We start from the raw sequence: 23157 nt of genomic DNA, 5'->3' as shown, positions 1-23157 counted from the left end.
ACAAATGAAACTTATGGTACAAAAATCATAAGCTGTAACATATAGGTATTTTCTGCTGTATGACACGAGGAAACAACAATTTATTTTAGTCAAAATCAGTTTAAATGAGCCAGACGTACACCATATGTCGGCCATTTTGAAAACAAATAAATTGCGGTAATAGTGTTTTATTTCAGTTCTTTCATATTTCAGTTCAAATTTCTACATGTTATTTTGCATAATTTTAAATATTATAAGTATCTTTACATTGTTACTCAAAATTTATTTTTTCAACAACCAAGAACATTTAGAAAATGATGATTGTTTCAGACGTATGCACAATTTTAACGGACTATTGTTGCTTTTTGCACAAGTTTGAAAAATGTTGTTTTGCTTTACGTAAAAATCTATAAATTGCACAAAAACTTTGTTGTTTACGTGTTTGAATAAAATATGTCAATTCTATCCAATTTTAACAATGGTCACATAAAAATATGCCATTACCTTGAAATAAGTGATGACGCGGAATTAGTGGTGTTAAGTATAATTACTGTATTTAAAAACACTTTCTTGTATTTCAATAAGCCAATCAGATTATCTGTAACAAAATCGCCGTAGGAAGTATTCTAGAAGAAAATGGCGGAAGGTGGAGTCCCCGATGTCGAAACGCAGAAATCTTTTATCGCTAATCAGCTACAAAAACCTTTGATCAAAGACGAAATATGGTGAAAAATAATTTGAAATATTTACATATACGATTTAAATCAAGTCAATCCATAATCGTTCTTGAAAAACAATGTTTTATAACCACCGGAAAGGGAAACCTGATGAAACGTTAAAAATGCTTAATAAAACCGTGGTTTAGTAAATAATGTTCGAGTTTTGATTGTTCTAAAAATTACAACATCGATCATATAGTTTCAATATTGTTTTTACCAGACTTTGTATATTCAATGATATGTACACTTTTGTGGTATTTATTCAGGTAGATCTATTTTAAAGCGTTTACTTTCAGTTTCAATAATTTGATGACTAATTATTGAGGCATATTTATTCATAACCCGATCCGGCTTAAGACATAAAATATTATATTTCTTGAAAAATTGTTAACATCTTTTTTCTCACTTGTTTTGTTTATTAAGCATTTATATATGATACAAATCAAAATAAAAATATTTTGGTTATCTTTTATTTTCTTAGAACTATTTCCCTTTTCCCATTTTCTGGAAACAAAATATTTGAAGTTCATAAAAATTATTTTGTAATGTAAAATTCTTAATAGAATTGTGTCCAACAACTTCATTTTGCTCTGGATTATTGCGCCAGTACCTTTATTCTAAATATTTGGATTAAATATTCTGGTTCTGGCATTTATATTTTGAAAATTCTTTGACACTGAACATTGTACTTTGAAGTTTTCATTGAAAACTGAAAGAAATGTATGCTGACAGGTGTTGGCTCAATGAATAAGAGCTTATATAAAAGAAGTTATTTAACCTATTTTGTTTTACACTTTGCATATGCAACATATTTTTTATAGGACTTCAAAAATTATGTGTTATAAAAACATGAAAAAGGAGAAATAATTCTCACAAAAGTGACAGTAGCCAAATTTTTTTCTTTCTGTTTATGTCAAATATTATTCTCAATAAACAAAACAAAGTTTAAAAGAAATATAGTTATAACTTTTCTAGAAATATGATTTTTTATGTCATAAGCCCGATTGGGCATTTTCACCAGCCTGTTTATAGATCTATGTTAGTCACCTATTATCACTACAAGTTCCTAACCATGACAGTTCTCCGCCAACTTTGACCTATGCAGACAGTTCTTTCTCCCTCCCATTTATTTTTTTCAATGGAATTTTATTGTCTTGTTTTCTAACATGGTGTCAGAATTATAGAAAATTATAGTCAACATGTTTTATTTTATAAGTATTATACTCAACATTACTAATTCCACTTCATCACAAATTTCACAGTAATGGTATATTTTCATGTGACCAGTAGAGGTGTAACGATTCATCGATGCATCGCGATCTGTCTTGTCCCCGATGTATGCATCGTAATGAAATTACAAATTCCAATATATTGCGATGCAATACATATTTCACCTCCCGATGTATCGATACAGCGGGAAGGTATCGCAATACACTAACAATATCTTCCAGGAATATAAGGACAAAAGTATTTTTTGAAAGACTGAAGAAAGAAAAATAGCTCGGATGAAAACAATAAACAAGCGCGACTATTATCATACCATCGTTGTCATCTCGTTTCCCCATGTCCGCAATCTTTTAACGGTTACTAACCAAGTTTTATCAATTCTATGTAAATGGGCTGGTGTTCTTTGAACTTGTTTATAATAAAAACATAATTAGAGATCTGTGCAATTTCAAGAAAAATAACCTACAATCATGAATTTGTAATTTTATTTTGTAGCACTTAAATGTCGGATTAAAATAGTGATGATGACAACATCCCCATGTGATATTCGTCACGTATTTATACTTTCATTTCTGTTGACATCATTTTCCCGGAAAAAAAAACAACAAAGCAAACAAACAGAAAACATGAAGACTGCAAAATATGTAGACGGGGAAATTACAGTCAATCCTCCCTGGTCATATAAGTCACGAGTTTTGGGAAAATTGTAGTTTTTGGGGAACCATGAGACAGTGTTGTATATAATGTGGAAGACCGGACGTGGAGTGTTTGCAAAATTTGCAAACTCAAAATAAAATACTCTGGGGTTGAGCACAAATCTTTCGAGAAACTGAGACTGTAACTATAAACTGTCATTTTCACAGTGTTTGACCTAATTGTAGATCACTTGTTACTATTTTTTTTCACAAGAAAAATCTTAAGTGGTGTATTGTAAGACTGAAATTGTTAAACTGCCATATTTACAGTAGTGGACTTTAGTGTTAGAATAGCTAGTAGATATCAATTTGCCGTTATGGTTTAATCAAAAAATACTTTCAATCCTCAAGTAATCAGAAAAGTAAATTGGTTAAAAGATCAAAATCGGAAACCAAGTTATAACAACAAGTTAAAGAGTTTATTTTTTTGATATTGTAATAGTTTTATATTATATTCGTAATTATGCCGTAAACAAATGGCCAATTTTTTATATACTAAGTTTAAAAGTCAGTATCGTGATACGTATCGCATCGCGACATAAGAATCGCAATATGCATCGCATTTCTTCAAAGTATGCAATACATATCGTGAATCGCATCGTTTTGAAAAACAAATATCGTGATATGTATCGTGACAGAAAAAAATTGGTCAGAATTGACATGATTTAATCATACATCTATGCAACCAAATTTTTGTGCAAAATATTTTTAATCTAGATTTTTACGTAAAACAAAACAACATTTTACAAATTTCTACAAAAAGCAATAATAGTCCATTAAATTTGTGCGTATGTGACTATGTCTGAAACAATCATCATTTTCTAAATGTTCTTGATTGTTGAAGAAATAAATGTTGAGTTACAAAGTAAGGATAATTTTAATATTTAAAATCAAGCAAAATAACATGTAGAAATTTTAACGGAAACATGAAAAAAATTGAAATCTTACACCATTACTGCGATTTAAATGGTGACATACTGTTTTCAAAATGGCCGACATATGGTCTACGTTTGGTCCATTAAAATTGACTTTGACTGAATAAATTGTTGTTTCCTTGTGCCATACATTAGAAAATACCTATATGTTATAGCTTATGACAATTTTTGTACCACAAGTTTCATTTGTTGTTTTCTTTCTGGTTTCATAGTGTTAAGTACCTTGAACTAAGAGGAGCACAGTATATTATTATTATTATTAAGGTAATATTATAGTTTTAAAATGTGTTACTGTACAATCAAGTCCAGATTTAAATATCACAGATTATTTCAGTGAATGTGATTGGTATAAAAAATTTAACATTGTCTTTGTGACTTAAAACCCAACCAGAAAAAAATAAAAGAGTAATAAAAAACAAAAATGAATAGAAATAGTAGAAATAATTAGGAAATAGTTATCTAAAATTAGACTAGTTTCAGAATTTAATTTTTTTAAAAAGCATCTAAGCAGTCACAAAAAATTAAGTAATGCAACTATTGAAGTATTGTACCATGTAGAAAATAGATATCTTGAAATAGTTATCTTAAAGTAGACTAGTTTCCGACTTTAATTTTTAAAGAAGCATCTAAGCAGTCACAAAAAAAATATGCAATGCAACTATTTTACCATGTAGAAAATAAATATCTTGATCAAAAATTTTCTTTGAAGTAAATAGGGTAAAAAATATTACAGTTTTTCTATCATAGATAAATAAATAAATATTACAGTTTTTCTATAATAAATTAATAAATATTCACTAATTTTCATGAAAATGGCTCTTACCTAACTTAATGCTGTAGCTTTCTTCCTACATACTGAAATGGAAATGAAATAGAAAGAAATACTTAAACAGCAAAAATCAATAGTATGATCATAAATTACATCTATAATGTCACAATCAATGTGGCCCACATAATATGTACACCACAACATATTTAGCTCTTTTTACTTTATAAAAGTCATACTAGTGTGGAGGATTTTTGTTTCATAAAGAGATGAAAAGTATTCCATTTTTTGAGGGGCAAAGAGGCTGAATTTCATTCCTAAATTAGACTTTAATATAGCACTGTTGAATTAAAGAAAACTTGGCTCTTTTGTTACAGGTACATATTGGATGTAAAATGGTTCAAACAATGGAAGAGTTATGTGGGATATGAATCCTGGGATCATTATAATGTTGGGGAGGAAAGTGCAAATCCCGGGCCCATTGATAACACACCAATATATCAAGGTACACTATCATTTTGTGATGTATATAATATATAGATGAATTAACCTCTTCCTTGCATTGTGAATAGATGACATTGATTTAAGGATGCTCAAAATTACCACATCAGGGCCGGCAAAATCAATTGTCCGTATTTGTCCCACAGCCTGTAATGACAAGTGAAAATTTTCAAGAATTTACTATGTAAATATCATACGGACAAGGTAAAAAAACCTTCATATAAAATCGGGCAAGTAAGTCAAAATCAGATTTTGCCGGCCCTGCACATATAGATAATAGTACATAATGACTGAAACTGATTAATACTATCAATACAATATTTATTTTACATGCAATTATTGAAATCCAACTTTTTGATGACTTCATAAACTTTCAATGTTTTGTGTTCTTTGGTGAAGAATATCTTTAAAATTCTGCAATATGATGAAAGAAAGATTAACTTTAAAATACCAAGATAGATAATTAGATTTGTCAAGATATGTTTGACTTTTAATTAGCTTTCTCAGTTGACAAAATGCCAAAAAGAAAATCGAGCTGTAATTCAGGTGTTATTTCAGAACCTCTCATGTTGGCCGAGCATTCCAGTAATGTCAGTGGAAATAGTCATATAATCTATGTACCGTTCTTTTATCAGCTCTGCTATGATTTCTTATGTCTAAGGAAGTATATTAAGCTATAGTTTAAATGCATAATAATATATTTGTAGAGGGTACCCAAAAGTTAAAAGAACATTTGATAGATGATCTAGACTATGGACTAATTCCAGATGAAGGTTGGAATAAACTTTACTCCTGGTATGGCATGTTGGAAGGACAGGTTTGTTACCTATTTTATTATTCTTAAAAATTTTAATGACATGGGTTAGTAGACTTTATTGCCTCCCAAATTGTGTTTGTTTCAATTTGCACCTTAAAAAATTAGAAACTTTACAATAAATTGTAGTTTTAGTTTGTTTTTTTCCCTCCAAAATGTTGTATCTAGTTTGAAGATCTCCCAAAAATTTTTGGAGCTAGTTGATGAGCTGAATTTGTAAGAGGTATCACAATTTACAAGAAATGGTTTATAATAGGATGCTATAAAATATTCTATGTATTGTATTTAACATGAAGTTTGGTACAGGTCGAATTGCTCTTATTCTTGGCATAAATTCCTACTATTATCTGGCGATCTTTATATTCTTAATAAAATGGTAATTTTCAGGGTTTTCATTATGAACAGATGGGTGATCCATATCATCAGTTGAAATGCTGTTAAATTTGTTGTATTTTCAGCTTGTAGATTAGAATATCTTCCTTGACCCTTGGCCAAATTGGTTGTTTTCATTGGCACATCTGTTGCCTTAGATAAAAATGAAATGAGTTTATAGATACAGGAACAGTTTGGGTATAAGTTTCCATGGATTTGCTTGAAGTTCAGGTTTTTTCTACTCCTGAAAGTTTTCTTTTTTCTGTATAAAAACCAACTGAAATAACACTAAATTCAGGGTTTTTGAGGTTTTCTGATATTTTTAACTTGCGCCCATGGTAAAACCATGATTATATGTTACAGGAGCCCTTGCCAAGAAAGGTGATCGAGGAGGGAGTGTACTCCAAGTCATTGAAGGTGGAAGTTTATCCCTGGCATCTGAAAATATGTGAGAACTCCAAACCTGACGAACAAATCAACAAACAGTTCAGCAGATCTGATACAATTGGTGAGTACTTTAGATGTGTCCATTTATTCTGGTTCCTCCTTTATAATCATTATACTTAAACATTAGCATTGATTGCATTAGTTCCCACTTTGAAATAAATGTCTTAAGGATGAAGGTCCTCAAATTTGATCTGCCCATAATGCAAAAGTTTTCCCTAATTTATGTAAACATTTAGTATGGAAATGCAATATTTGTGCAGAATTTCCTTGTGAAGAAATCTCATAGGTGCTATCCACTTAATAAATGTCAGTGGTTCTTTCCAAATGCCTACTGAAGTAACATTAAAGAGATGGCGGATAGTCAGTAGAGCCTGAAAATTGACAAATACAAATGGCACTATGTCCCTTTTACAGGAAGATATGTGTACTAATGACAAGAAATGTTTTATCTGTGATTTGATGTGTCTGTGAAATTTCTAGTGATTTTATGTGTAGTATTTAAGGACTTTGAGTTTCTTAGTTTTACTTGTCCTTATATTGTATGTTTCTTGTTATGCAGTCACATAGTGATTATACAAAGCACCTGAACTGAAGCAGTGCAATGTTTAATGGTAATGCATGAAAATATATTTCTATTTCCATTATTACATGATAATAAAATCGATGGAAATAAATGGAACAATGTTCAGTGGAGAAGTTTTTTAATTGACATTATTCTGTTTATTGATGTCATTCATGGACCAACTTTATATAATTTCAGTTATATATGTATGTTATGTAGTAATACATTCAAGAGTTTGTTTTAATAAGGAAATTCTCCAATCAAGGGTTTTGAATTATTCTTATTCCAGAACAATTAGAGAAGGAAATGAGAAAAGAGTTTAATATACCGGATGATAAGGAAGTAAGATTGTGGAATAGATACATGACTAACATGTACGAACAGCTAAATAAGAAGGATAACACATTACAAGATGCGGGGCTGTATCAGGGACAGGTGATAGTTATTGAACAGAAAAATGAGGATGGAACTTGGCCTAGACAAACTCCACAAAAGAAGTAAGTTTAAGTTTCACATTCTTAATGTACGAACAAATATTTCTATCAGATAATTATATATACAGTAGTTCTTATAAGAACTTATATGATGTCCTTCAGCATGGAGAAAATATATGCCTTTATATAATGATGGAAATTGTAGTTATTTATTTCGAGAGATTAAATATTTGTTGATTCCAATGTGTTTTTGGTCATATCTTGACGGTTGATCCACTTATCGGGCTTTCCTGAAAAATTAACCAGTTATAAGTTTCGCCACAAGTGAGACTAACAACAAATCAGCAGTGAGAGACAAATGAGCCATGTCACGACAAAACCAACATAATGGGTTTGCGACCAGCATGGATCCAGACCAGCCTGCGCATCCGCGCAGTCTGATCAGAATCCATGCTGTTCTCTTACCAACCCTATTACATGTAGAGAAACTGATAGCGAACAGCATGGATCCAGATCAGACTGCGCGGATGCGCAGGCTGGTCTGGTTCAATGCTGGTCGCAAACGCACTATGTTGGTTTTGTCGTGACGCGGCTCAAATAAGCATTAGACTTGTTGTCTTAGATCCATTGTCGTCTTAGATCATTATCACTGAGGAAAACAAGAAACTTTACGCTGTTTAATCAGTAAATACTTCTAAATATTCTCTAAAATGATGAATTGTTTTGTCCCAATTAAAAGGTAGAGAAGGCCATTTAATACATGAAGTGATGTAAAGTCTTGCTTATATGTCTTGTTATATTTGTCTTTCAAGACTGTTTATTCTGCCATAATTTTTCAGCTCTTACTCCACAAGTTCAGCTTCAGGGACCTCTTCTCTCTCCACAAGGTTTGAGATTCATTTTCCCATTACTTCCTAATATTTTAAAGCCACATTATGCCTCAGAGTCTAATATATTTCTCATTCTTAAGAAAGGCAAACATGAGTTTTATATTGCTTAAATTAAGTGTTTAGAGCATGATACATGCTTATCCCCTGACGAAAGTAGCAGTGAATGTAAAATAATTAATTTTGTTGTAAATGTAGGCTTATTATGTAGCAAATCGTAAACAAAGTAGTATTTTGACTTTCATACAAAACACTAAATCACTATAATTGCCAAAAGGCAACAGGAGCAAAATATGAGTATGGTTCAGAAAATTGGTCAATGAGTAACTTTTTGCGAACTGTAATATGACAAAAACATTTCATGAGGTATAATGGGCCTTAAATATCAGTCTTGCTTAAAAAATAATTGTATGGGTCAAGTTATGTCAAAGGTGTACTAAAAGTTCCTATAACAAAGTAAATCAATTTTTGTTTTGGTTGTCATGATTCTATACAGGAAAATTGAAAATAGTCTTATGATATGTTTTAGATGATTACAAATACGAAACATTCAAAGTTCATAAAGTACAAAGTAATTCAACTAAACTGTATTATGATTATAATAGTAGAAATATTGTAATAAAAGATTTTGTTTTGGGGATATAAAGAATGTATAAAATTTCAGATCGGGAAATACGTATGGGGGTGGAAGTAGTTATGGTTACGACCCTGGACGTGGAAATGTTACCCAAGGACTGTGTGGTCTCTCCAATATTGGTAACACGTGCTTTATGAACTCTGCATTACAGGTAACACTTATTTAGGGAATATAACTGATTAAAAATAAGTGATTATACAAATAACATTTCCTTAAGGGATGTGAAAGAATAGTTTTAACTATAATGCTTACCTATAAATTTTTGTACAGTAAAATTTGCACTTAAGCTCCAGCAAAATTGTAACTGCTGATAAGAAAAATGTGCATTCGTAAGTTTTGACAGATAATACATGCTTTGAATGTGTGTGCAGAATTTATTTTTTGCGGGAAAGATTTTAATTTTTTTGAAGTTAAGGACGGGAAACAACTTTGTAGAAACATTATTAGTTTTGATTGAAAGATGACAGTTTCTTTTAAATATTTTCCCATCTTAAAGGCATATTAGGGGGCGTCCGTGGCCCAGTGGTTAAGGTCGTTGACTTCAAACCATTTGCCCCTCACCGCTAAGGGGTTCGAATCCCGACAGGGACTTTGGATTCTTTCATGTGAGGAAGCTAGCCAGCTAGCTTACGGAACGTCGGTGGTTCTACTCAGGTGCCCGTTCGTGCCTGAAATATGTCTTCCTCCACCAGTAAAGCTTGAACGTCGCGATATGACCTATACTGTGTCGATGTGACGTAAAACCCAATAAACAAACAACAATTAAGGCACATTATGCCTCAGAAATTATTTTTTATTTTTATTAGAAAGGAGAACCATGAATTCTGTAACGTTTGAATTATGGGTTTAAGTGTATGTTAGATGCTTTTAACCTGAAGAAAGTAATGGTAAATGTGATATAATTTGTTATGAAAATGTAACCAAAATAGATTTTGACTCCCATACAAAATACTAAATCACTGTAACTGTACTAATTGCCAACAAGCAACAGATGACAAAGATGCCTCAGGCATTTGGGAATGAGTAACCTTTTTGAAACTATAAAAGTATACTAAAAATAAAAAGCATTTGAGGAGTAAGAATAAAAGCATTTCTTTCTAAAGCAAAATGGGCCTTTATGTGTCAGTATCAATGTCTTTGTCTAATAAAGCTGTGTGTTTTTTTTTGGCAACATTTCAGTGTATGAGTAATGTACCAAAATTGACGGAGTATTTTGTTTCGAACAAATGGGCCGATGAAATTAACGAAGATAATCCACTTGGAATGCATGGAGAGATTGCCAGATCATATGCTGAGCTTATACAGACCATGTGGTCAGGAAAATACAGCTTCACTGTGCCAAGAAACTTCAAGGTATTGTTCTGTTATTTCTATATTTTGATTGACTGGAAGGGCATTTGAAACAACATTGATAAAACCCTTTATCTACAGACCACTTCAACCGGAAGTGATTAGCTTATGCCACCGGTATAGAGCCAGACCATGCAATCTAACAAGGCACTATACTGATGGATGACTAACTAAATTTATCTCTTGATTTCCATAAAAATGATGATAGAAAGTTCCAAAAATGTAAGCTTGTCAAACCTGTCTTCTGACTAATTTGATCAATGCAAGTACTGCAAAATCATTATTATTGTTGAAGAACTAATTTCGTGCTTTTCATGTAGGTCAATCCACAAATTTAAGATCCAACGAAATTTCATTTCATCTGCTGTAGAAAAATTTTGCATCACATAATTTACATCTTTCGTTTTCGAAAAAAATAATTCTATGAATTTAAGAAAACATGAAAATGTTCTTTGTGTCAAAACCACAAAATTTCATGCCCACAAAATTAAATGAATCCACAGTAAATAAGAGCTTCTGGTATGCAAGGGATATATCTAGTATGCCAAGGATATTTCTGTATGACAGTTATAATTTCTAGTATGCCATGGAAATTTCTGATATGCCAGTGATGTGGTATTTCAGTGGTATTCCAGTAATGTCAGTGGTACAACTGGTATGACAATGATATTTTTCTATTGTTTGTGATATTTTCAGTATGCTGTCGGTAGATTTGCTCCACAATTTTCTGGCTATCAGCAGCAAGATTCACAAGAGTTAATGGCCTTTCTTCTAGATGGATTACATGAAGACTTGAATAGAATCAAGAAAAAACCATATGTGGAGCTCAAAGATGCTGATAACAGACCTGATGACGTAATACACAAGTTCTTATGATTTATTAGCTCACCTGTCACAAAGTGACAGGGTGAGCTTTTGTGATCGCTTTTCGTCCGTCGTCCGTCCGTCCGTAAACTTTTGCTTTAAATGACATCTCCTCATAAACCACTAAGCCAATTTCATCCAAACTTCACAGGAATGTTCCTTTGGCGGTCACCTTTAAAAATTGTTCAAAGAATTTAATTCCATGCAGAACTCTGGTTGCCATGGCAACCAAAAGAAAAAACTTTAAACATCTTCTTCTAAAAAACCCAAAGAGCTAGAGCCTAGATATTTGGCATGAAACATCTTCTAGTAAGTGTCTACCAAGTTTGTTCAAAGAAAAGCCCTGGGGTCAAAATTGGCCCCGCCCCAGGGGATCATTGATTTTTTCCTATATGCATATAGTAAAAACTTAAAAAATCTTCTTCTAAAAACCCAAAGAGCTAAAGCTTAGATATTTGGCATGAAACATGTTCTAATGGATGTCTACCAAGTTTGTTTCAAATAAAAGCCCTGGGGTCAAAATTGGCCCCCGCCCCGGGGGGGTCATTGATTTTCCCTATATGCATATAGTAAAAAACTTAAAAAATCTTCTTTTAAAGAACCCAAAGTGCTAGAGCTAAGATATTTAGCATGAAACATGTTCTAATGGATGTCTACCAAGTTTGTTCAAATAAAAGCCCTGGGGTCAAAATTGGCCCCGCCCCAGGGGGTCATTGATTTTCCCTATATGCATATAGTAAAAACTTAAAAAAATTCTTTTAAAAAACCCAAAGAGCTAGAGCTTAGATATTTGGCATGAAACATGTTCTAATGGATGTCTACCAAGTTTGTTCAAATAAAAGCCCTGGGGTCAAAATTGGCCCCGCCCCAGGGGGTCTTTGATTTTACCTATAGGCATATAGTAAAAACTTAAAAAAATTTCTTTTAAAGAACCCAAAGAGCTAGAGCTAAGATATTTACCATGAAACATCTTCTTATGGGTGTCTACCAAGTTTGTTCAAATAAAAGCCCTGGGGTCAAAATTGGCCCCGCCCCAGGGGGTCATTGATTTTCCCTATATGCATATAGTAAAAACTTAAAAAATCTTCTTTTAAAGAACCCAAAGTGCTAGAGCTAAGATATTTAGCATGAAACATGTTCTAATGGATGTCTACCAAGTTTGTTCAAATAAGAGCCCTGGGGTCAAAATTGGCCCTGCCCCGGGGGGTCATTGATTTTCCTAATATGTGTATAGAAAAAACTTAAAAAATCTTCTTTGAAAAAAACCAAATAGCTAGAGTTTAGATACTAAGCATGAAACATCTTCTAGTGATTGTCTACCAAGTTTGTTCAAATAAAAGCCCTGGGGTCAAAATTGGCCCCGCCTCGGCTGACATTGATTTTCCTTATATGTGTATAGCAAAAAATTAGAAGTCTTCTTTGAAAAAACCCGAATAGCTAGAGTTTAGATATTAAGCATGAAACATTTTCTAGTAAGTGTCTACAAAGATTGTTCAAATAAAAGCCCTTGGGTCAAAACTGGCCCTGCCCCAGGTGTGTCATTGTTTTTAACTATATGTGTAAAGAAAAAAACTTGACCAGCTAGACCTTGGATGTTAAGCATGAAATATCTTCTAATGGGTGTCTACCAAGTTAGTTCAAATAAAAGCCCTGGGGTTTAAACTGGCCCCCTCTAGGGGCCTATATACAGGTGAGCGACTTCAGGGCCATCATGGCCCTCTTGTTACAAATAAATTTAATCTAATATATTCTTATTGTGACCACCTATAGTGAGTAATATTTTAAACATAACATATCTGCTTTGTGTGAAGTCAAAACATTTATTTCATATTAACAAATAGCAAATATCAGTATTTTCTCATATCAAATTTGAGCATAGTATTTCTTTAATCATTTTGTTTATATGAATTATAGTAAATTTGTATTTATTTTAAGGTGGTTGCTAAGGAGGCCTGGGACAGTTATAAGTTGAGGAATGACTCCATCATCACAGACATATTTCACGGGCTTCTCAAATCTACGGTCAAATGTCCAGAATGTGACAAGATCTCCGTCACGTTTGACCCGTTCTGTTACCTGTCACTGCCGCTCCCCGTGAAGAAAGAACGTCAGTTAGAAGTGTTCTGGGTACCTCTAGATCCTGCCAAAAAACCAATGCAGGTAATGTCAGAATTAACTTTTTTTGTTTGATAAGCTTGCAAGATTTAAGTCGAGGAAAATAAACAGAAATGTGATATATGATAAAAGATTAGATAGATCGGTTTTGAAAATTGCATTAAAGCGTTCTGGAAGTAATAAGATTATATGTTAGTATATAAATAACACATGGGTTTGTGGGTAACAGTAAAAATATCATCCCGAGGAAAATACTGTTACCTGAGGCGTAGCCGAATATTCTTCGCATAGTTTTTGACAAAGTGCATTTAGAAAATAACGATGACATTCTACAGATGTCTGTCCACCAACTCTATCTGTAACGTTTCACTGGTTAAAAATGTTAAATAATCCTTTGTTGCATGCTTTAATCGTCTGCATGTTCCAGTTTGACACAAAATTGTTCACATTACTATTACTTCCGTTGAAAACAGATGTTCCCTTTTGACTATTCAACAAAAGGATATTTTTTACGCGAAAGGAACTCTAGGGTGCAAAGAACTAAATTTTATGAGAGAAATAGTTACTTCGGCGATGCCCTATCGTCGAAAATAAGAACGAATCTAGAGAAAAATGGCGGCCATTTTATTCATTTTATTTAGAAAATAGACCATGTTACCAGATTTTTTACTGTTAAAAAATAAACTGTTACCTATTAACAGTACAAAATTCTTAATCACGTGGTACACTTGCATTAACAGTAAGAATAACTCCCAGAGGCCTATGGGGAAATTAACATTACGAAAAAAGTGAGGGGTAAATAATATAAGATAAATGTATTGAATGAAACAAGTTTCCAAAATTCACATTTGTGTATAATGAATATGAACAAATAAAACCATATTATTGTAAATAATTCTCTGGAATCATTTGCCACGAAATACAAACCTGGATTTAATAGATTTTATCAAAGAAAAAAAAAATGAAAATTTTTTTCTCGAATCCAACAGTTTTGATATATGAAAATTCTTATTTAAAAAGCCAGCAATATGTTTCAAATAATTTGTTTTGAGACATAGACTTTATATTAAGTCTTTTAGTTGTATACTTTGAGGAACATTTTCAGTAAATAGTTATTGATTTGACAATTTCCAGTTCAAGTTAACAGTACCAAGATGGGGTGTGTAGCAGATATCTGTGATGGTCCTATCACAGTAATGTGGCAGTCGACAAACTTTTCGTAAGTTGTTTACATATTACCCTTGTTAAGGTCATTATCTGAAACTTTAACATCTGAGAAATAATATGTTTTATGTTAAAACAGAAATTTGAATTTGGTGGTGCATATTTGTTACCATGTTGAATTTCTTTTGCATAATTATCTTGCTTTGCTTTTAAATTTTGGCAGAGCATCATTACAGCTATAAACATTGACCCTCGAAGCCATATAGTTTGGTTTGTATTGGCAGCCAATGTCGGATTAATGATTTTTTGGCACAATGGTCAGATGCATTATTATTTTTTGTGAGTCAGAGGATGTATGTTCGAAAAACATTACAGGTGGAATTTTTTTTTTGCATTTGCATTTCTAATTACGAATTTTTAAATGTTCATAAAATGCGATCTTTATAATAAAAAATTCAAGATAGGCAATGTTTTAACATGCCTGTAATGTAATGATAAAATAATTCAGACTCTTTTTTCAAATGAAATTCAATACAGTTGCCATACCAGATTAACAAAATATTTAAGAAAAGTAGTAAATGCCTGTGTTGGTTTTTTTTTTTTGTTTGCAGATGGTGGTGACAGATGTAATATAACCATAGATTTCACAAAGTGTTTGCCATGTCCGAGGCCATACAGTCAGATTATGGATAGAGATGATATCTTTATTTACCAGGTTCCTGTCAACTCTCACGATGACCATGATCTAGTTGTATTGCCTATCTACATGAGGCAAGAGAGGTATACTTTCAGGATTTTTCCTCAGGTCTTTGGGAACATGATCTATACCCATGGAATTTGGGAATTTCAGCGATGTTTTGTTTAAAGTTTGGAAAAAATGCATGACTGAAAATAATGCATGACTATAAAATAAGTTAAAAAAAAATCCCAGATTTTATACCTTATTGTAATCCTTACGCAACTGTATACATGATGGGCCTGTCGGGTAGTGAATTTTGCATTGTTAGTAAAAGTTAGTTCAGTATCAAAAGAAGTTGAGCATCTAACATTATTGTGTTGGGTCACAGTGCTCTCTGTAAGCAAGGGGCCAGAAAATTTACTGGCTAGTGCTGACTTTACTGCTGGCTACAAGCCTTCAACACATGATGATTTTGAAAATTCTTTTTATATTACCTTGGGACCGTTATCAGTAATCACAGCCTTTTGTCAATTTTTCACTGGATACTGATTAATTTATAGAAAACATTGTTTGCAATGTTAGGACAGATGTGCATGCTAGTTTGGTTCTATTGATGGCATAGTCATTATTGTGGATATTACTAAAATTTTTTCGGTCTAACAAAATATTTAGTATGACTTTGAATTTATTTTAAAATTTTATTTTGACTTTCCAAAATTCGCATTTTTATTATGCCAAGTTAAATAGGATATTGGTCTGCATCATGTTCTAGTTAGATAGACATGGTCAGATTATTCTCTTTCTGTACTGCTTTCACATAATAAAATTAATGATGTTGTGTTGGTCATAGTTTTTATGAAAAAAAGAAGAGAGAGTTTGTGGGGTTTTTTTTTTGTACGCGAGTGACAGTGGCTTCGATATATATTATATGGTAATATGAGCTCATTGATTTTACCTTCAAGATATTGATTTATTGCAGGGGAAAGGCAACATACAGCCAGTCATATATAGGAACATACCAGTTATTTGGTCAACCATTGTTATTACCAGTACCAAGACAAAAATGTACCTATAAACAGCTGTATGAGTTAGTGCTTCAAAGGCTCTCGTAAGTTTTACATTATTTACCTTAATCACACTGTATTTATGTAATGGACTTTCTCACCTTTGAATTCGGTGTCCATTGTTATTTTTAGGGGATTCAGTACCAAAAAGCTGAAATTTAGCAACCGTTAAATAAAGAACCTGGTCAAAATGCAGGCAAACCTGGCTCTGTATTAGTTTAAACATATTTAACATACTGGACATACATTCCAGACCCGTGGTTCAAGTTCAGGCTTTGGTGTGCCGATTTTTCATGTGATTTTCAGTCTTCGAAATTAACGCCAGTCCGAGGCCACTAAATTTAGCATCGGTCCGGTGATTATTGCAAGGTTGGTGGTCCGACGGGCCAGTAGATTTTTGGCCATGAAAAAATTTTATAAGAAAAACGCAACAAAATAATGAAGCAGGGCTCTCTAAAAGATTGATATTTTTGCCTTTTTTGCAAATGAAACCCATCAATTCTGTCCCTAAAATTCAAAACACAGCGAGAGATGTCTAAATTGTATTGAGTAATGGAGGCCGCCATTTTTTCTTGGATATTTTCCGTACTGCACCGTACAGTTACGGAAATTAAACCATTGTTTATAATGGTCATTATTTACCTATGATTTTGTGATAATTGAGTTTAATAAGTTAATATTTTGTGTGAAAGTGATTTGTTTGAAGCAAACTGTGTTGTTCATGTTCAATGCTAGTCTGAGTTTTGCCTTAACATTTGGTCCTTATAAATTTATAAAGCTATCAACTTATGGTCCAGAATACAAGAAGTATTTTGCTTCTTTCAAAATTAACAAGGGAAGCATGATAAAGTGTTTTCCTTTACCCATCAATTTATTACCTATATATGTATTTGGTCCGGCTAAAAATCACCAGGTCCAGTAAGATTTGAAATTTTACTGGCCCGAATGTCCTGTGCTTTTTAAAGTTTTTCGTGAAGACTGGATTTTTCTGTATATAGATGTATGTGCTGGATTTTGTAGAAAGCTCCTAGCCTATTTGATCCACTAGCAAGTTGTCTTCCTGAAATTTACTAAAAATGGTATCATATGAGGAAACATGATTTTGAACCAAATAGAACCCAAAACCATAATCCCTGGGTTGAGAGGCAAACACCTTAACCACTAAGACACCATTTCATTTATCATTGGCTGTATATTGGTGTAAATGGGCAAGTCATTAATGCCCATGGCATTGTGATTAGACTGGAAATATCTTAATTGAGCAACATTATAAACCTCAGTAGTTAGTATAAGCCATTTGACCTATGTTAAAATATTTATATTAAAACGTTTTTAATTCTATTCAGGTTCTGCAGCAAAGTTTACAAAAAAGCAAATATGATAAATTTTGTGTTCTGTTGTTGAATAGGATGTAGATGTTAGTAACTAACAAACCGTTATAATTAGATAGACAGACAATGTAGGAGATGTTATGAGATCATATGACAGCATTAAACCATAAATATTTATGATAAGACATATGAAATATCCACTGAATTTACGTGTAAATAATTTTGTGATTTCAGACGTTTTGTAACTGTGCCAGCTGATAATGAGAAATGGTGGGTGATGGAGACACAGGACGAGGATGTGGAGATTGTCTCCACCACTCAAGAAGAGGAGGAAAGTAACGCAACAAACATGAATGGACAGGGAGATTCTGTCGTTTGTAATGGAGGTACTGTTATTTAAGCTGCAAGCCTTGTGTATAAGTGTGACCAAATGTTCAAAATATCAAATTTCAGGATAATATGCAAGGAGTATGATAAAATATTAAACTATTGATACTCCAGGTTTTGAATTGAAAAAATGGTTGATGTTTTTAGCTTGACTATTCAAAGAATAGTACACACCCAAGCGTCATTGTCACACTTTCGCCAAGTTTTTGCCTGCAGGTTGGTTTCTTTAAAGCTAACACATAAGGGAACACAAGGGAATGGACAGAAATTTCATACACTTACTTACTTGAGTACATTATAGGAGGTCACTGTCCAAGGTCCATAACTCTAACATGGATTTTAACAGAATTATGTATGACCTTTTTGAACTTTGAAAAATTCTACATTTTATCCAAGCTCTTGTTTTACTATCATGCAGGGAGAATAGTCAAGCACTTTGTCATCCTGTTAAAATATGATCAAAGTGAGGGCTTTATTCTGCAAGTTATAAAATGTAGTAAGTGATTTCTGTAGGAATCATTGGGTAGCTTGAATTATTTTATTTGTACTTTTTAAACATTTTCATTGAGTAAATTAAAAAGAAAATATCATGAACATTAAAACAGAATCTTTGGATGTGCTGTTAAATATATTAACAACAACACCTTTGCATTCCTTAAAGTTCATGGAGTTATGGCAGTATGTTGTCAAATACCTGATAATGTATTTAAAATCATGTTCAAGAGGTTGCGTTATTAAAAATATGATCATGGCTGTTCTTGAAATATATTTTTATTTTATTGTATTACAGGAAACCATTAATTCAATGAAAAAAAAAATATTGCTACAAGGTGCTTCGGGTCAAAATAAGATGCACATATCATTATAGTTACATACATTGAAATATGATATGATAATATTTCATGAATTGGATGAATACATTTGACCATAGTTTAAAATGATTTATGTTTTTGATGTTACAGTTCGGGATACAGGTGATGATTCTGGAATGGAAGTTAGTAACGGTGACAGTACTAATAGTGAGAATTCCTCGGACAACGAAAATAACAAATTTTCAGACATAAATGGTCAAACAGATAGTGATAAAGAAATAGAAAAACCTAGAAAACTTTTTAAATTCTCAGTAGTGAATTCTTATGGCACAGCGGAAATGGATAATAAATTCAAAGATGATGACAACCCTCTGAAACTGAGTAGTAAGTGTGTTTATAAATTATTTTATTTCTGGTTGCAATTTCTACCGTACAATATTCATTAAAGTTTTAGAGTACAGAAAACCTTTATCTGCTGATTTTTTGTAATGGATAAATCCAGCTTTGAATTAAGAACAGTACATTTAAAATTGTAAGGGATTTTCATTACTAAAATACAAAAATTGAAGAGCCTGGTTGTGCAGGGATGTGCATTCTTGCCTGGCTCTGTACTGTTGCAAAGGCCAAATACTTAGGATGATTCCAGCAGTAATTTCCAATTATTTGCCTTTCACAACAGTAGATTTAAATCCTGCCAGGGACTTTGGATTCTTCCATGTGAGGAAGTTACCCAGCCCAATTATTACTGAAATAATACAGGAATGGACACCCATAGGACTTCCAACACCAGTAGAGCTGGAAAGTAGCCATATAGCTTACATTGTGTGACTTATACGTAAAATCTAACAAACAAACAAAAATACGACCATTATTGATTCCCTATTTATTTAAATTGATATGTTTTGCGTATTGATGATGATATTATGTATGAAAAATGTCTATAAATTTGATTACAGGTCGTATGTACATATCAGTGGACTGGAGCAATCTAGCTAAAGAACATTTTTACTGTGATAGTGAAGCAGAGTCGTTTGAAATGCACGACACAATGAAAAATAAACCTCAGAAAAAAGTAGTCATTCAACTAAATGATTGTCTAGAACTGTTCACCACCACAGAGAAACTGGGAGAAAATGATCCTTGGTGAGTTGAAGTTTTGTTGTCCTTGATAATAACAAGGCTGGGAATGAATTAGTTATGCTTCCCTTTGAAAAAGCTCTCAAATATAAAATTTCTTTAATAAATACCTTTATTGTACCTTCATGTAGAAAAAAAAGAAAAGTAGCCTCCCTAGCTGAAAACCTTTTATTAAATACATAAATGGAAAATGTTGTGTACTTTTGAAGATAATGAGGATTTAGAAAATTTCCAACCAGGAAGAAATCGGTCATTTCCTCAAAGGGATTGGGAAAAAAAACGACTATTGCATGTCAATGTTCACAGTAAGAATAAATAGTTTTGTTGTTTTTAAGGTACTGTCCAAAATGTGAGAAGCATCAACAGGCAACAAAGAAGTTTGATCTGTGGTCGTTACCAGATACACTGATCATACACCTGAAGAGATTTTCCTACAACCGTTACTGGAGGGATAAAATTGATGCCCTTGTCGAGTTTCCAGCAAAGTATGTCATTGTTTTATTCTATATCTTTAAACATCACTTTTGAAAAGGGTTGGTGTCAAGTTTCTTCATTTCATTCAATGATGCGGAATAGCAACGCAAGTGTTGTGGTTCAGACCGAAAAAACAACAACAAGTTTAACAGAAAGCTGTGTAGCCTAAAACAATTATCTGTACCTATCATTGTTTTACATTGTAAAGTTTACATTTTGGACTATCTAGATAAAGGCAATTTCAATTTGTCATGGTGTTCGTGAATTATTTTATGAATTATTGTAAATAAAGAATTTGCTTCTTTTGTAATCAATTTAGAAAGGAATTAAATCTGGGAAGAAATCTGCCTCGTTAATTAAAGGTACTCCACTGAGGTTTTTTTTTGCATGTTGGGACTGGAAAGAATTTTCCTGCATTAATGCTCCATTTGCTGAAGGTCAAGACAAATTTCAGATCATTTGCTCATTCCATTTTTACACAACAATAATGATAATTGTAAAAATTGACCCAAAATTGTAAGCATTGCAATATTTTTTACTCAAATCAGAGTTGCTAAGCACAAAAGTATGATTTTCAAATTATTTTTGAGTTTATCACTCATTTATCTTTTGCAAATCTTTCTGTTTTAAGTGCCCCAAATGTTTTATGTAAGCAATTCAAATTTTATGTTGTTCGGCTTGGGCCTCAGTGGAGTTCCAATGGTTTACCGGAATGTATATATATTTAGCACTTCCCTGATATATTTCCTCTTTTGTCTCTAATTAACTTTCTTCAGCACTTAATCATATTTTCCCTACTTATTTATATGGAAAGAACCTTTTTGTACAGACAGAATAGAAAACCTGGCTTAGGAAAACCTATGTAAGCACAAATTGCTTTGTAGGTAATCAAATAAACTGTGTATTTAGAAATTTGTATCTGAAATAAATGGTATTTTAAATATTTCAGGGGCATTGACCTTGGCAAGTTTGTTATATCTCCAGCAGATAAATCAGAGTATGTTTATGACCTTATTGGAGTGTCCAACCATTATGGTGGTCTAGGAGGCGGCCATTGTAAGTACCTCTTTCATCTTTACCCCCACATTTGTACTATGGACTTGCCTTGTATTGAATTTTTAGGTTGCCCATTGTTGATTTTCAGGGGTGTGAATATGTTCATTAAGTAACTATCTGTAATATCACATTGCTTACAAGTTAAATATAGGTCAGGAAATTAGAGAATAGTGTTGCTCAGTTTGTAGAGGTATAACCTGTTGACTTAATACTTACAGTTTTAGGTATGATAAGGGTCAAAGTCAGCGTGATATAATTGTTACAGGGCTAGTTACTGATCTATTATGGGATATATAGTTTGAAAACCTTTGGTCTCGATCCCATATAGTTTTCAACAGAACTTTATATCCTATATCAGGTCAGTTACTTACCCTGTAACAGTTGCATCATGCTGACTAACTTCCTTCCTTCCGGGACAAACTATGAAAAAGTTGTTGAATTGACAATTATTTTGACCATTTTGAATGTTTACCTTACCAAATCTATTGGTATCTAGTACATACTAGATCACTATGTGACATTAAAACACCAAATTAGAAAAGGTTATTATGTAGCTGAAGTGATATAGTTAAATATTGTACGTGATAATGCCTATGCTGAGGACAAAAATCAAAGCTATAAATTAATGTATTCTGTATACTGACATTTCATTTCAGATACTGCATACTGTAAGAATGCTGTAGAAAATGCCTGGTACTATTTTGATGATTCAAGTGTGTCCGAGTCTTCTGAGGAAGCCACTGTGGTAAGTTATATTATAAACACAATATGTCTGAATCATTCTTCCCTTTTACATTATTTTTGTAGTTACTACTTGTAATGTATTGATGTTTGACCATTGGTTATGGTTCTACTCAGGTGTCTATTTGTGCCTGATATATTGCACCGAAGAGCACCTGAGGTCTTCCTCCACCAGTAAAGCTGGAATGTCGCTATATGACCTATACTGTGTCGGTGTGACGTAAAACCCAATCAAACAAACAATAGCATTGGTTGTCTGCGAATGAGATCAAGTTATGTTGGAGCGAACATTTAGTAATAGTGCATAAGAATCAATACTTAGACTAACAAGAAATAAGAATTGATACACATATTTTGTTATTTAGTCAAGATGTTTTAGACTCTGATCTATAACTTTTAGCAGAAGTTGTGATTTATCAATCATTATTTAAGCACTTGTATTACATGTCACAATTAAGATTCATGATTTCATATAACGGAAAAATGATATCGATTATTATTCATCATTTATCAAGCAGTGATATTATTCATCATTAATCAAGTTATTTTATTTCTCTAGTCAAAGGCTGCATATGTACTGGTATATCAGAAACGTGGCACTTGGAAGAACATCAAGAACACCACAGCACCTTCCTCAACCACAACATCTGAGGGCATTGAAATCAACGGCTTAGACACGGAAAAAGGAGATGGTGAGGCAAACAAAATGGAAGTGAATTGATACGGAATTTATTAGGAGTGCAAATTTACATTTATTATTTATTTTGTATTTATCGGTCTTGTGATAGGGACCCTTGGATTTTATATTTTGATGTGTACACATTAGCAGATGTTATATTATTTGATAAATCCAAGATTATACATTTGTTTTGCTAACCGTATTAAGACAGAAACTGTGTTTTGTTATAGCCATATCCTTAAAACCAGGCTGTTTTTTTTAAGAAAAGAAAAATTTGTTTTTGTTTATAAGTGATTGAATAGAGAATTTGAAAAAACTGTCAAGCATAG

At 32.6% G+C, this 23157-nt stretch overlaps 1 protein-coding gene across 1 annotated transcript; it reads left to right on the top strand.

The window, feature by feature from the left end:
* The first annotated feature begins 583 nt into the window (after nt 1-583).
* Nucleotides 584-23087, top strand: LOC132742818 (ubiquitin carboxyl-terminal hydrolase 15-like). Its single transcript, XM_060731310.1, is given in 21 exon segments — nt 584-704; nt 4699-4826; nt 5530-5639; nt 6372-6516; nt 7307-7514; nt 8291-8338; nt 9003-9126; nt 10155-10328; nt 11022-11180; nt 13125-13349; nt 14439-14463; nt 15100-15143; nt 15145-15248; nt 16127-16255; nt 17777-17928; nt 18892-19125; nt 19698-19884; nt 20214-20363; nt 21302-21408; nt 22065-22153; nt 22709-23087. Coding segments are annotated over 21 exon segments (2793 nt in total). The 5' UTR covers nt 584-615; the 3' UTR covers nt 22871-23087.
* Nucleotides 23088-23157: the final 70 nt, after the last annotated feature.

Source organism: Ruditapes philippinarum, unplaced genomic scaffold (genome assembly GCF_026571515.1).
Source record: "Ruditapes philippinarum isolate M1 unplaced genomic scaffold, ASM2657151v2 ctg9249_1_1_1_1, whole genome shotgun sequence".
Classification (NCBI taxonomy): Eukaryota; Metazoa; Mollusca; class Bivalvia; order Venerida; family Veneridae; genus Ruditapes; species Ruditapes philippinarum.
This window is presented reverse-complemented; position numbering and strand designations above follow the sequence as displayed.